This window comes from Acinonyx jubatus, chromosome X (genome assembly GCF_027475565.1).
Source record: "Acinonyx jubatus isolate Ajub_Pintada_27869175 chromosome X, VMU_Ajub_asm_v1.0, whole genome shotgun sequence".
Classification (NCBI taxonomy): domain Eukaryota; kingdom Metazoa; phylum Chordata; class Mammalia; order Carnivora; family Felidae; genus Acinonyx; species Acinonyx jubatus.
The window spans coordinates 245,191-258,490 of NC_069389.1; the positions used below are offsets into that span (position 1 = coordinate 245,191).

Genomic DNA, 13,300 nt, shown 5'->3' on the forward strand with positions numbered 1-13,300 from the left:
CCCACACGGTGTCACGTGTGCACAGAGCCGGGCACAGATCTTTGCCGGGACACCGAGGACCCCATGCCGGGCTCCCGCAGGGGGCAAGCCGACGCCGGCTCCCGGAACGACTGACCCACGGGCTCGACGCGAGGCCCGCAAGCACCAGCGGGTGTCTGTGGGACAGGCAAGCTGCTTCGAAGGCGCTGCGGGGACACGGAGGGCTCTGCAGGCTTACTGCTGAGTGATGTGCGTGACCCGGGCGCATCTGGGCCAAGAGGGACCCGCCGGCCGCAGGGAACAGGGTGGGCAGCAGATCGGAGCCGGCAACGGATCCCGCGGTTCAGGGGCAACGAGTGGGCTCCAACGGGAGTGCCACGCCACCGGGAAAGCCGCCCTCAGCTGCGCCACGAGCAGCGCGCGACGGGTCCCCGTCCGGAACGGGACCGCCACGGCCGCAAACTCTCCGCGGGAACACGTGACGAGCGGGTCAGCCTGGCTCCGGGGCCGCGAAGACAGACTGCCCACGCGGGACGCGGAGCACCCTCAGCCCCGGAGGGAGGCCCGCGTCAGCTTCACGTCAGCACCGTCTGCCGGGAGATGCCGTCGAACGAGGGAACAGAACCCACTGGCGGCAACGTGCGCGTCTGACCAGAGCCACGGGCGGCATGTTCCGGAAGGGCCAGTCGAGGGGCCAAAGGCCGCCGTGGCAGCGCGTCAGCCCGAACAAGCAGTCACTCGGAGAACGGGACGCACACACGCCTGTGCGCCTGCGAACACGCGCTCCACCTCAGGACTCGTGATGCAGACGCCAGGAAGCGTGCGAGGAGGAATCAGGGCGGCCCGCACGGAAGCGGCCACGTGTCTGCGCGCAGGGCCCTGCACGAACGCTGTGCACACCCACCCCCTTGGGGGTGCTGCCTTGGAGCCGGATCGCGGAGGAGAGCGCGGGGACCACACTTTTGGGTGATGGGTTTTGGGTGCCCCCGAGCCAACACTGCCTGGTGCAGGTGTCGAGGCGTCGCACGGAGGCGACGTCGCACGGAGACGACATCGCACGCAGGTGACGTCGCACGGAGGCGACCTTGCACGGAGGCGACCTCGCACGGAGGCGACCTCGCACGGAGGCGACCTCGCACGGACGCGACCTCGCACGGAGGGGACGCAGGGCCGCCCGAGTCACGACAGGTGATGGAGGACAACGTCCAGAAGAGGGCTGGAGGGCTGGCAGGGAGCGGCCGGAGGGAACTCTCCGTGGTGCCAGGAACATCTGGAGGCTCGCTCTGGGTGGTGGCCACGCGGATGTGGGGACATTCGCGGCAGTCGGGACCGGGGCTGACGGCCCCGAGGCGTCTCCCGGCTCCGTGAGTCCGTCCCCGAGGCGGTCTGCGCCCACGAAGCTCTGCGCTCTCCTGTGAGGGGGGCCCTCCGCGCACGCGTTCCAGGTCGTGCCGGCCTGTCCTGCTGCCAACCAGCCCCGCAGCCAGAAGGCTGGCCCTCAGGCGCTGGCCGCGGCCGACACCGCCCCTCAGGACGCTCTGTTAGCTTTCTGAAACGAACGGCAGCCTTCACCTCGACGACGCCACCAACAGAAAACCAGCTTATGAACAAGTCCAGAGAAGGAGACGCATCACACAAGCACACCTCTGCTTCTTATCAGCTTCGTACAACATACGCGCGTGAAGATTCACCGTGGTAGGGTGCACGCAGGTGGCCGGTCACGTGTCTGTCCCCGCAGTCCGAAGAGCCGGGCTGCGGCCAATGTGGCGTACCCCGCCCACACCCAGCCAGCCCCGCTCTGCGTCCCTTTCGAGGAACGTGCTGCACATGGGACCACGCCACCTGTGGCCTTTCGGCCTGGCTTCCACTCAGCATCCTGCTTGTGAGACACGGCCCTGCTGGGGCGAGCGTGAAGTCACGGACCAGGAGCGGTCTGTGCCCCGGCTCCCGGCACAGTGCGTCCGGAACCTCGGTCAATCCCCACAGGACAGGGTGCCAGGTGCACCGTCCGCGCCGACGCCGGGTGCTTGGCTGTCGCTGCTGACACACCGCTCCTACGTGCCTTGGGGCGTCCCGGCCGACGGGCGCGCCTGTTGTTTGCAGGTGGCCCTGGGGGCGCCGGACAGCAGGAAGGCTGAGCCAATGTGAGACTCCTGGGCCGTTCGGCCCCACGCCCTCCTCTGGGGAGCAGCGCACCTGGACGCGGGGGCAGGGATGCCTCCCAGCGATGCCGGAAGCCTCCGTGAACGTGAAGGTGACGGCTGGGCAGCTGCTGGGTGGTGAAGACACGCGGGCACGGGGGCTCCCAGCGCTCACCCGCTGGGCCGCTTCCTCTGTCTGTGCAGCTTCACCCTCCCACAGGGAGGGGCCGTGGGAACCCCCGGGTCTACAGCTGGCTGCTCAGCGCAGAGGAGACAACCTGGGATCTGTGCCGGGTGGGTGAAGTGGGCGGCCCTGGGGACCTCGGCCCCTCACCCTGGGGTCTCTGTTACCCCTGCGAGGCGGCCCCGGAACGGACTGGAAAACACAGTGCAAGCTAGTTAATGCCGGATGAGAAAGAAAGAGACGCACGGCACACTGATGCACGAGACGCCTGTAAAGCCGTGTCTACGAGGAAGCTCACAGCACCGCACACGCATGTCGGTACGGCCACGGCAGGCCGGAGCAGCCTCGTGCACGAAGCGGCGAGAACACGGCGATCCCGGAGGGAGCCGAAGGCAGGGGGCCATCCCGAGAAGGCCGGAAGCCAGTGTGCCCGAACGTGGCCACAAAAACAACCCAGGAAGCGGAATGGGAGTCCTGGGAAAAGATCAGGAAAAGCAGGCCGTGTGGCCGACGTGGTTCAGCACGCACATGGGAGACACACGTGCTGGACTGCACGTGCCAGGGCAGCCTCACTACGGCTTCTGACACGCTGGGTCTTAGCCCAGCCAGCTTAGCACCTGACGCGCCTGCACGGACACGTGGGACGCACGCCCTCAAGTGTCACGTGAGGACAGGGCAACGTCCTCAGTCTACTAAGCACACAGAGGAAGGAAACTGTGGTGAGGAGTGCAACGTAGGCTTCCCAGAAAGAAACAAGGGTGGCCCCAAGTGGGTCCCGTGCAGAATATTCAGGGAGCGAAACTGATTGCAAACACACAGTTCCGGAACACAGACTGGTAAGGAGCGCTTCCCGAGAAAGTGGATGAGGCCGGCCCAACAGCAAAGCACACCACAAATTCCAGGGACGGATGGCGGGAGACCCCAGTCGTGAACCGAGATGAGATTTAAGCCCCCGCGAGCCACTAGAAGCCGGAACCCGAGGGCACGTAAAGCGGAGACGATGGCGTTTTTGATGAACTGGGGTTGATCACGGCTGCTGCCACCGTGGGATGGCCACCGGTCTGAGTCCACGGCTACAGACGAAGAGCCGCACCAGCACATCAACACGTGCCGGACAGCGCTGCCCAGACGTCAGCGCCACGTCATGACCGTGCACGGTGAAGGCCGGGGGCACGGACAGACGGACGGGGGCCCCCTGAGTGACGGCGGGGGTGGGGGGAGTCTGTAGGGACCTGCCCCCAGCACCCTGCATCACAGAGACCACAGCCCACACCGGCACGGGATGGGCGGGCTCACCGCTTCCACACAGCCACCCGACTGGGAGCCTAGAACTACGCCGTCCACGACACCGTGCGACTCCGTGGGAAGAGGACAGCCCAGTCCCAAGTGCCCACATCCATGCTGTCTATAACACAGCGTGATGAGGACGACCCAGTCCCAAGTGCCCGCGTCCATGCTGCCCATGACTCCGCACGCCTCTGTGGGAAGAGGACAGCCCAGTCCCAAGTGCCCGCGTCCATGCTGCCCATGACACCGCACGACTCCGTGGGAAGAGGACGGCCCGGTCCCGAGCGCCCACGTCCACACTGTCCATGACACCGCACGACTCCACGGGAAGAGGACGGCCCGGTCCCGAGCGCCCGTGTCCACGCCGTCCATGACACCGCACGACTCCACGGGAAGAGGACGGCCCGGTCCCGAGCGCCCACGTCCACACCGTCCATGACACCGCACGACTCCGCGGGAAGAGGATGGCCCAGTCCCGAGCGCCCGTGTCCTCGCCGTCCATGACACCGCGTGACTCCACGGGAAGAGGACGTCCCGGTCCCGAGCGCCCGCGTCCACGCCGTCTACGACACTGTGCGACTCCGTGGGAAGAGGACGGCCCGGTCCTGAGCGCCCGTGTCCATGCCGTCCATGACACCGCATGACTCCACGGGAAGAGGACGGCCCGGTCCCGAGCGCCTGCGTCCACACAGTCCATGAGACTGCACGACTCCACGGGAAGAGGACGGCCCAGTTAAGATGCACGAATAACACGAGCAGGGATGTCGTCAGGGATGCACAGTTAGAAAGGAACGTGAGGTAAGATGACAGCTGCCGTCAGTCAAGAGGAAACCGTTAAGCGGCCAACCGTGAGCCCTGCCTACACGCTGGGAACGTGCGTGTCCCCAGAATTCCTACGTGGATGCATGAGCCCCAGGGCAGGGCTGTGAGCGGGTGGGCCCCCGGGCGTCATTATGTCACGGGGTGGGGCCGCTCGCACGGGACTGGGGCCCGGAAGCAAGGTCATGCTGTTTATCAGGTGCGCCTGGGTGGATACACGCGTGTCAAAGCTCCTCAGACCGTGTGCAGGGCGCGTGAGCCGCGTCGGGCGCTCAGTTACACCTCCAGGAAACCGCCAAGCAGGGAAACGACGGTGCGCTGACACCAACAGACGCAAGAGAAGGTTTTCAACGAACGTGTCGTGAGGACATGAAGATAGAGCTCCGGCAAGTTCACGCGCGCACGCACCACAACGGCCGAAAACACAAGTGTGGAAGGCCAGCGCTGGCGGGGGTCCCGGGAGAGCTGGCGCGCGAGCACCGTGGCCGGAGACGCGCCGTGAACCGCCACTGTGCACAGCGCTGACGCCGTGTCTGCTCAAAGCGGTCGCCCGCAGCTCAGCTCTGAGGGTCTGCTCCCTGAGCCGTGCAGACGTGTGCCCACGTCTTGCACACGCACGCGTGCACGCACACAAACCCAGGTTTCTTCTGGAAGAAGGGAGCAAAGAGGACACGAACACACAAAGCGGTCATCCAGGAGGCTGGTGGACGTTCACGGGAAACCGTACGCTCGTCTCCCAGTCAGGCAAGGAAGCAGAAACGGACAGCCCAGAGCAGAGGCTCACACGTGCCGACGCGATGAAGACTCTGAAACGCGAAACGAGACGAGAACAGCTCGGAAGCAACAGACGCACGCGCTGCCCGAGGGAGCGGCGCAGACACGGCACGCGTGAGGACAAGCGAGGCCAGAAAGCAAGACCGGGCACAGACTGATGCCGCCTACGAGCCCCTAGCAGAGAATGACGCTCTCGCGGGAAGCCTGCGCCCTCGAGGGCGGGCTCTGGGCCATGCGAGGGGACACACGGCCCCGGGTTCCACGGGCTCCAGAGGAGGCAGCGAGGGGCGCGACGACGCAAGGAGGACACTTGTCAAGGCGGAGACCCGCGAGCCCCAAACGGGGCAGGACCCACCACACACGGGGGGCCACGCGCACGTCTCGCTGAACCGCCGTCCTCGAGTCAGCAGGCACGCACAGCAGCCGGGCCCCGCAACGCCACTTCCTGCGCATCCGATGTCAGGCGTCAGACATCCGCCACCCGAGCCTGCTGACAACACGCGTCTGCAGCCTGGCCTGCTCACCCCTGCTTGTCCCAAGCACACGGACGACGTGAGATGACGCGCACACGTGGTGCCCGTCGCAGGGTCACCGCGATGGCCAGCGGCCCCTGTGTGTGTCCCTGCGACGAGGGGGCCGGTGAATGCAGACGGCGGCTTGTGCCCGCGGCTGAGTGCTGTGCGTGTGCGGGAAGAAGGGGCGCAGTCCTGGCGGGGCACCGAGTCCAGGGCATCGCGCCAGGCCCCCCGGCTTCCCGCGGGGGCTCCGGGGACGACGTGAAGGTCTGCTTCTTACCACCGACACCGACTTCTTCACCAGCCAGCGGGCCAAGAGAGCTCAGCTCGTGTCAAGCCCAGCGACTCACACACACGTTCACACAGGCTCCTGCCGCAGCCACGGACCGGGCGGCGTGTTCGCCGAGCTCCGGAAGGCACGGGACGGGGCGTGCGGGGCTCGGGCGGGACGGGACGGACCCCGGCAGAGACGCGGACCGCAGGCGCCCGGCCACTGCCGCGGGGCGAGGAGCCCTGGCGTGCAGCCGGGGAGCTCGGCGAGGGCCAGTGATCGACACAGGCGAGCCTGCGCCGGAAAACTCGGACGCGTCGCAGAGACCGACTCTGCGCGAAGGGAAGTCCGAGAGGTTTCACGACGCGGGAAGCGCAAAGCTTCGATGTTGGAAGCAGAGAGGAGTCAGGCGGGACAACGGGCCGAGGCACAGACGAGGCACTCACTCTGCACCACATGCCATGTGACACGGGGACGCGCCGTGCTCGAGGGCGCTCGTTAGGGTTTTGCCAGCTAATTAAACACCTCGGCGTTCACAGAGTTTCTAACGTGTTCAGTCCCGGGACACGGAGTAGTGGCCTCGCGATCGTCTCCGTTTCCCAACACACTTACGGCGCCCCGTAAGCGAGGTCGCCACGCCTTGACAGACCGGTCTTAACGGTCCCAGTGTCACTTCCGCCGGACGGCACTGCCTGGCTTCGGCTCGCACGGTCGGGGATGTCCGTGCTCCCACGCTACAGGCAGAGCGAGAACCGCCTGGACGGACGAGCCGCGAGCGCCACCGCAACGTTCGGCAAGGAAACACCCTCGCGCACAACACCGTGCTGTGTACCTGAGAAAGGTATGAAATTAGACACGTGTGAACTTTCTCACGTACGTACGTCTTTCACGGCACGCGCGTCTAGGCGTAGAGATGTGCCGAACATTGGAACACGAAACAAGCAGCAGGTAAACCAACGCCGTGAACACTGCTCATGCTGGGTGCAGGAAGACCACAGAGGTGAAGACGCATGGACAGAACCTGTACCTCCCTGAATACGTCTGGACCTCAGAAGCACGTGCTTTTACCAATGTTTTAAGGAGCCAATCGCCTCAGGTCATGACCTCGCACTTTCGAGAGTTCAAGTCCCATGTCGGGTCCCGTGCTGACAGTGTGGAGCCTGCTCGGGATTCTCTCTCTCTCTCTCTCTCTCCCCCCCTCCCCGACTCACGTTCTGTCTCTCTCAAAGTAAACTTAAAAAAAAAAATTTAGTTTAAAAAATACAAAAAGCCAATCCCCAACTGATCCTCTAACCCAAGTGTAACCCGAACGTCGAAACCACACAAAGGAATCACGAGAAAAGTACAAACAGGACCACCTATGAATATAAATAAACCAAAATCAACAAGAAAATATGAGCAAACAGAATCCAGCAACGTATAAAGAGGACTATGCACCCAGACCGAGTGGGAAGCACCCCAGGAATGCAAGGTGGGTTTCACCATGGAAAAATCAGCTCACGGAATACACGGTCTCAGCACAAAAGCTGTCTTAGCAGATTCAGAAAATGCACGTGAGGAATTCAACATCCTTTCCAAATAAACACCACACGCCAGGGGTGGCAACAAACATCCTCAGCCTGACAGCGGTACCTGTGAGAACCCCATGACCAAAGTCGGGCCTGATGCTGCTGGAAGAGCGGATATTTGCCCCTCTAGCCCACGATTCCGCTGGTCTCTGGTGCCACACGGGACGCGCTCGCACAGCCGTCGGACACGGTGAAGAAGCGGGCCACATCCACACCGGGAAGGAAGAAGTCAAACTACTTGTACGTGTGAAGGACGCGATCGTGCGTATGTGAAACCCTGGTGACTATGCCAGAGCAGCACTGGAACTAATCCGTGAGTTTATGAGGGTGTGGGACACAAGATCGATGCGCAGTAATCAACTCCATTTCTACACACTTGCAACAAACAACGTGAACATTTAGAAAACAATTCCAGTCATACAAGTATCAAAACCAGTAACGTGCTCCAGAAGAAATGTAATAACAGATGTGCAAGGGACACTTGAAAACTACCAAACGTTTCTAAAAAAAGGTAAAGATGTAAATGAACAGAGAGACAACCTCTGTTCGTAGACCGGAGCGCCAACACTTCCCGAGACGACGTCCAGATTCCCAGTGACCGTCGTCAGATGCCTGCTGGCATCTTTGTAGAAACCGAGAGGCCGGTCCTGAAATTCACACAGAGCCTTGCGCCGCCTGAAACATCTTGAACGTGAAGACTCGGATGTGCTATGCGGCCCTGTTCAGAAACCTACTACAAAGCAACTAATCTAGACGGTGTGGTTCCGGCACGAAAACAGAAACACAGGGCCACGGGACAGGATCAGCGCCCGCTAATCAAGTGACGATGCACTGATTTCCAATGAGGGGGACGAGACCAGTCAACGGGGAAGGAAGGGTCTCCTCCAGCAGTGGCGAAGGGACCCCTGGATTTGGACACACACAGAGATGACGTTTGTGGGTGCCCGGCTGGCTCAGTCGGTGCACTGTGGAACTCTTGATCTCGGGGTCGTGCATTCGAGCCCCACACCGGGGGTAGATGTTACTTAGAAATAAAATTTAAAAAAACAAAAAAAGATGAAGCTGTGCTCCGATATCACTGTATACAAAACTCAAGATGCATGCATAAGTAAAACCGTAACACTCATACGAGTATAAACAAAAAACCTTCACGACTGAGATTCGGCAGTAAATTCTTGGCTAGGACCCAAAAACACGACCAATGAAGGAAAAAGTACATAACATGAAATTCATCAACACGAAAGGCTTTCTGCGTGGCACAGGACACGACCTAGGAGGGGAGTACGCAGCGAGGGAACAGGAGGAAACACGTTTACGCCACGCGAGTGATGAGGGACGCGTGTCTGGACACAGAGGCTCTTAATATTCACGCTGAAACGACAACCGCCTGCGACACGGGGCAAAGGCCGTAGACACGCGTGGGTCCAGGGGGTGCATACGGCCAGCACACGCGTGGAGCAGGGTCGCGGTCGTCAGTCCTCGGGGAAAAGTGCAAGCCAGACCCACAACGAGGCCCCGGCGCGCGCACGTCTGCGATCAGAGAGACGGCTCACGCTGGCACGGGAGCAGCGGCACGGGAACCACACACACCGCGGGGTGCCACGAAGCCGTGCAGGCGGTCCGGGAGAGGTGGCGTGGCTCCACAAGCGTCGGGCGGCCTTCCCACGTGGCCCCAGCCATGCAAGGCCGGGAGAGAGGTGTAGGGTGTGCGGCGACCCTGGACCCGGCCGGGTCACGTCTGCACGCATCGACACTCGTGGAACGCGCCGTGTGCAGACACACGGGGCCGCGGAAGCGCACACAAGGCGGCGGCAGCTCGGCCGAGCCACCACCTCACTCCACGGGGTGCAAGCGTGGACCGTGGGCCGGTGCCACCCGCTCACAGGAACGGCACCCTGGACAGGGAGAGACACGGGGTCGGAGGGGCCGGGGAAGGCGTGCGCAGGGCCTCTAGGCGCCGGGTCCCTAAGACGTGCACACGTTCACACCCGCTGACCCCGGGAGGGCATCCACACACACCTGGGTTCTCCCGCGTCCGGGACTACCGTTCCGACGACGTGCGTAAGCAGGACCCCAAGCCGCGAGCCCGCGGAGGGGCTGAGGAACGTGTGCCGCTCTCACGCAGGGGCACCCACCTTGGCCACGCGGCCCATGTCCTCCATGGTGGCCCTCTCGTGCGGGAACTGGGCGAAAGTCCGCTCGATCTTGGCGATGACCGCGTCTACGTTCACGGTGTCCCGGGGACGGCCGCGAGGGAAGTAGAACGCGGGGATGCTTTCGCTGCTGGCGGGCGGCAGGGGCTCCTCCTTCTTCGTCTGAACCTGAGACAAAACAGACGGCAAGCCCGTGAGGACTGGGAAACGTGTGTGGCCTCAGCTAACGTGACGAGCGGAGCCAGTGGCTCTAACGAAGTGCACCGAGCACCACAGAACCGACGTGCACAGACGACCGCACACGCTCCCTGTGGGCCACACAGCCCCGGACCCGACGTGCACACAGGACGGCACACACTCCTGGGGGTCACACAGACCTGGATTCAATGTGCACACAGGACCACACACGCTCCCTGTGGGCCACACAGCCCCGGACCCGACGTGCACACAGGACGGCACACACTCCTGGGGGTCACACAGACCTGGATTCAATGTGCACACAGGACCACACACGCTCCCTGTGGGCCACACAGCCCCGGACCCGACGTGCACACAGGACGGCACACGCTCCCGGGGGGTCACACAGCCCTAGACCTGACGTGCACACAGGATGGCACATGCTCCCGGGGGGTCACACAGCCCGAGACCCAACATGCACACAGGACCACACACACTCCCTGTGGGTCACACAGACCTGGACCTGACGTGCACACAGGACCGCATGCACTCCCTGTGGGTCACACCTCGGACCGACGTGCACAGAGGACCACACACAATCCCTACGGGTCACACGACGCGACAGTGAGCGCCAGTCCTCCACAGGTCCTCCCCACGTAGCCGCCTTCAGCCCTGCGTTGCAGGTGGCCCCTCAGGACCCCAGGACAGGAACCGGTGAGGCCCGGGCTGACCGGCATGGATGCTTGGCAAGACCCTGCCTGCAGGCCCATGGTGGGGGCAGCACCAACTCTGTGGTCCCCCCGCAGTCCCCAGGGGTTCAGAGCCAGCCCCGCGGTCCCCGCGTCCCCAGGGATGAGCCAGGTGGACACAGATGATCAGACAGCTGCATCCAGGAAAGGGTGAACTTCGTGTGCGGCTTACGCGTGTAACCGCTTGTTCCCACACACATGCTTCCTGCACAGGGACGTGCCCTCCACCCCGACACGCGGGTCCCTCGCACACACACACACACTTCTGTACAAGGACGCGCCCTCCACCCCGACATGCAGGTCCCTCACACACACACACACACATTCTTACAAGGACGTGCCCTCCACCCCGACACGCGGGTCCCACACACACAGACACACACACACTTCCTGTACAAGGACGCGCGCTCCACCCTGACACGTGGGTCCCTCGCACACACACGTGCACGCGCGCACACACACACACACTTCTGTACAAGGATGCGCCCTCCACCCCGACACGCGGGTCCCTCTCACACAGAACCTCAACCCCACGGTCCTGGTCGCCAGAAAGTCACGGGCACAGGAGTCATCGCAGAGCCAAAACTGCCGCCCTGGGCAGACCTGAGGTGGCGCCACGTCTGACGTAGCGTCTCAGCGTGGTGACGTCCGCGCATCCCGGGTGACGGGCCTGGTGGCCGGTGGGGCGGCTGCGGTGGCCACTTCGCACACAAGACGGGGCTGCGTTTTCAAGTCCCTTGAGCAGACACGATCGCTCGGGTTGACCGCCGAGGACACGTGTGCTCGGGGTCGGCCTAGGGCCACACGCCAGCCGGGTCCGGGCACGCTGAGGCAGGGGAGCGTCACGGCGCCCTCGCGGCCGCACTCATGAAGCCGGCTGCCTGCCCCGCGGGCCACTGGCCCCCGGCAGCGCTCGACAGCATCTGTCACAAGGAGTGCGCGTGGCACCTTCTGCCACCACACACGCCCGCCCGAGGCTGCGGACGGACAGACGCACGCGACCCCCGACGACCCCGCCTCCAGCCGCCCCGGCTGGCAGAGACCAGGCAGCACAGTCCAACCTGCGGGCGCACGTCTCGCCCAGACTCCGCATTCTGCGGAGCTGGGACACGAGGCGGCCACCTGATGCTGCTGCAGGAGCAGACCAGTGTCCTGGCGGGGAGGGCAGGCAGGGGGAGGTAGTGAGAGGGAGGGCAGTGGGGGGGAGGGCAGGCAGGGGGAGGCAGTGAGGGGGAGGGCAGTGAGGGAGGAGGGCAGGCAGCGGAAGGTAGTGAGGGGGAGGGCAGGCAAGGGGAGGCAGTGAGGGGGAGGGCATGGGGGGCAGTGAGGGAGGTGGGCAAGAAGGGGGGAGGCAATGAGGGAGGAAGGGAGTGAGGAGGGAAGGCACTGCAGGAAGCAGGGCACCAACTGGAAGAGGAGGAAGGAGCAGGGGGGAGGCCGGCTGTGAGGACAGGAGGCTCAGGGCACAGGCAGGAACGGGGGAGGCTGGCTGTGAGGACAGGAGGCTCAGGGCACAGGGAGGAGGAGGAGGGAGGCTGGCTGGGAGGATAGGAGGCTGAGGACAGGAGGCTCAGGGCACAGGGAGGAGGAGGGGGGGAGGCCGGCTGTGAGGACAGGGGCTCAGGGCACAGGGAGGAGGGGGGGAGGCTGGCTGGGAGGCCAGGAGGCTCGGGGCACAGGGATGGCGGGAGGAGGCCGGCTGCAAGGACAGGAGGCTCGGGGCACAGGGATGAGGGGTGGGGAGGCTGGCTGCGAGGACAGGAGGCTGCGAGGACAGGAGGCTCAGGGCAGGGAGGCGGGGGAGGCTGGCTGGGAGGACAGGAGGCTCAGGGCACAGGGAGGAGGGGAAGGACCCCGGCTGTGAGGACAGGAGGCTTGGGGCACAGGGATGAAGGGTGGGGGAGGCTGGCTGTGAGGATAGGAGGCTGCGAGGACAGGAAGCTCAGGGCACAGGGAGGAGGCGGGGAGGCCGGCTGGGAGGACAGGAGGCTCAGGGCACAGGGAGGAGGGGAGGGAGGCTGGCTGTGAGGACAGGAGGCTCGGGGCACAGGGAGGAGGGGGGGAGGCTGGCTGGGAGGACAGGGGGCTCGGGGCACAGGGAGAACGGGAGAGAGCCCGGCTGGGAGGACAGGGGGCTCGGGGCAGGGAGGAGGCGGGGGAGCCCGGCTGGGAGGACAGGAGGCTCGGGCACAGGGAGGATGGAGGGAGGTCGGCTGTGAGGACAGGAGGCTCGGAGCACAGGGATGAGGAGTGGGGGAGGCCGCTGGGAGGACAGGAGGCTCAGGGCAAGGGTGGGGGGGGGGAGGTTGGCTTGGAGGACAGGTGCTCGGGACAGGGAAGAGGAGGAGGGAGGCCGACTGGGAGGACAGGAGGCTCGGGACACAGGGAGGAGGGGGGGAACCCGGCTGGGAGGACAGGCAGGCCCACCACGCAGGGAGCTACAAGCACAGGCCCCACGGCGGGACCCTCCAGAAGCCGCAAGCCCATCGGCCAGCGGCGGACACACACACGCTCCGAGCACTGCACATGCACTGCCGCCCACAGCCACACGAGCTGGGGCGTGAACCACGTGACGCGCCAGCAGGCACAGCACAGGGCACGTCCTGGGCCGCGTCCCAGGGGTCGTTCTCTCCGCCGGCGGGACCTCCTCCCGGCTCAACGACCACCTCCCTGGTGTCCCCCT

At 64.4% G+C, this 13,300-nt stretch overlaps 1 protein-coding gene across 6 annotated transcripts in view; it reads right to left on the reverse strand.

Annotated features, from left to right (window-relative positions):
* Positions 1–13,300, reverse strand: part of PPP2R3B (protein phosphatase 2 regulatory subunit B''beta) — a 52,518-nt gene that overhangs the window by 14,591 nt on the left and 24,627 nt on the right. For 5 of the 6 annotated variants that reach the window (XM_053201986.1, XM_027052881.2, XM_053201987.1 and 2 more), the window contains one exon: positions 9,674–9,859. The exons of the other annotated variant lie outside the window; for it this stretch is intronic. In XM_053201986.1, the coding sequence (XP_053057961.1) occupies positions 9,674–9,859 (186 nt within the window). The remainder of the gene's footprint in view (positions 1–9,673; positions 9,860–13,300) is intronic. 6 annotated transcript variants of the gene reach the window in all.